General features: G+C 34.5%; 1 protein-coding gene across 1 annotated transcript; it reads right to left on the reverse strand.

Moving 5' to 3' along the window:
- Positions 1–232: 232 nt before the first annotated feature.
- LOC132316129 (putative F-box protein At1g32420) lies at positions 233–1,351 on the reverse strand. The gene has a single exon (XM_059814638.1). It carries the CDS (start codon positions 1,349–1,351, stop codon positions 233–235), a length of 1,119 nt encoding a protein of 372 aa, XP_059670621.1.
- Positions 1,352–1,587: the final 236 nt, after the last annotated feature.

Raw genomic sequence — 1,587 nt, forward strand, 5'->3', positions numbered from 1 at the left:
CCATTCTTGCAAGAAAAGGCATTGGAAGAGGAGGTACAATAACAACTAAAGCATTTAGCTTATGATAAGGCATAAATGTTCTAAGTTTTACAAACACATGCAAGAAGAATACTAGAAGCGATAGAAACTGAAAATTCCTTTTACTTTCTGATAACCCTAATAACAGGTGGATGAAAAAGGGGGAAAAATGATGATAATAATAACAGTTGGATGAAAAAAAAAAAAAAAAGTCTTAAGCTTGAACCATGGTATTTCTCTCCTTGCATTCTTTTCGTCCCTTTACTGAAACTAAACTTTCCTTGTAAATGAAAACCTTGCTACTATTGTAATGTCCAAGATTATTAATTTCTGTCGCATGATTGTTGTACAAAACCAAGCGGGAAGTGTTAATTGTACCAAAAAGATCACCATTGTCCCGAATGCCAACTGGACACAAGTTGTCTAGAACGGGACCGACAGTCAATTGTTTGATCCAAAATCCTTTCTCCTCCATTGCCCATATCTCAAAATATTTCTCTACCTCTTGTGGGTAATAAAGGATCATAACAATTGAGCCATTGTATGTGGCAAGAAACCCAAATTGTGATTCGGTAATATCTGGTGGCCCAGGTAACTCTTGAAAATTCTCGTTATGCATGTCAAATGAAAGGATCTTGAAGTTATAAAAATTTTCAGTTGTCATCCAATAATAAACTCCATTCATGTATGTGTTACTCAAAGACTCAATGATGGAACTAATTGCATCCAAATGAATTTCAAAGAGTTTCCAAGAATCGGTACTTAAGTTATACAATGCAACACTAGTGTCATTATAAATGTTCTGTATTTCCTCATTATAGAATTGTCGAAGCCAAACTACCTTGAGATTGTTGGATATGATATCCAAGCCAAATCCAAAAAAATGATAAACGCGATCAACACGGGGAGGAAGCTTTGGGGGGAGTACCAGGACAGGCTTGAGTTCTCTTATTGCAGGGTTCCACAGAAATATGCGATCTTCATCTCTACCATATAAGCAAAATATGCCGTTCAATGGACCTATAACATATTCTGGATTATTGGGCATCTCAAGTTCATCAAAATTGTAACATACAGGGGGCATGCTCGAAAAAATTAATTCAGATAATATGGGTATAGCACGATTTAGATTGTTATAATGGTGATGTTGAATAATGAGACGAGAATTGGTGGTGGTGTTGTGGTGCTTGGTTATAAAACTAGAGTTTTTCATTAAAAAATACCAATGTCTGCAAACACACTTGAATCTTAATAGTGACTTCACAGTTAACCTTGAGAGAATCTCTTTTGTTACATCTTCCGGCACTTGATTATTGCCATTGTCGCAAGCCATGACCTCACCTTCTCAATAGACATATAACAAGGTGCTGAATTAATATTTCTTTGTCTGAGAAAATAAAGAAATTTGTAAATGAATATTTGAAATTCTATTTTTGTTTAAAATTGAGGATATTTTTCCATGATAACAAAGCAAATTATCAGAATTAGTCTGCTTGTTTTGCGCATCAATAAAATAAAATAAGAGATCACAACAAGATGGGAGAAAAACTTACCTTCTAAGAAAAACAA

This window comes from Cornus florida, unplaced genomic scaffold (assembly GCF_030987335.1).
Source record: "Cornus florida cultivar Cherokee Brave unplaced genomic scaffold, ASM3098733v1 CherokeeBrave_3.0.0_Hap2_Chr07, whole genome shotgun sequence".
In the NCBI taxonomy this organism is placed as follows: Eukaryota; Viridiplantae; Streptophyta; class Magnoliopsida; order Cornales; family Cornaceae; genus Cornus; species Cornus florida.

Excerpts from the sequence above, each read along its gene's own strand:
- LOC132316129 (XM_059814638.1), bottom strand. The coding sequence starts at position 1,351 with ATGGCTTGCGACAATGGCAATAATCAAGTGCCGGAAGATGTAACAAAA.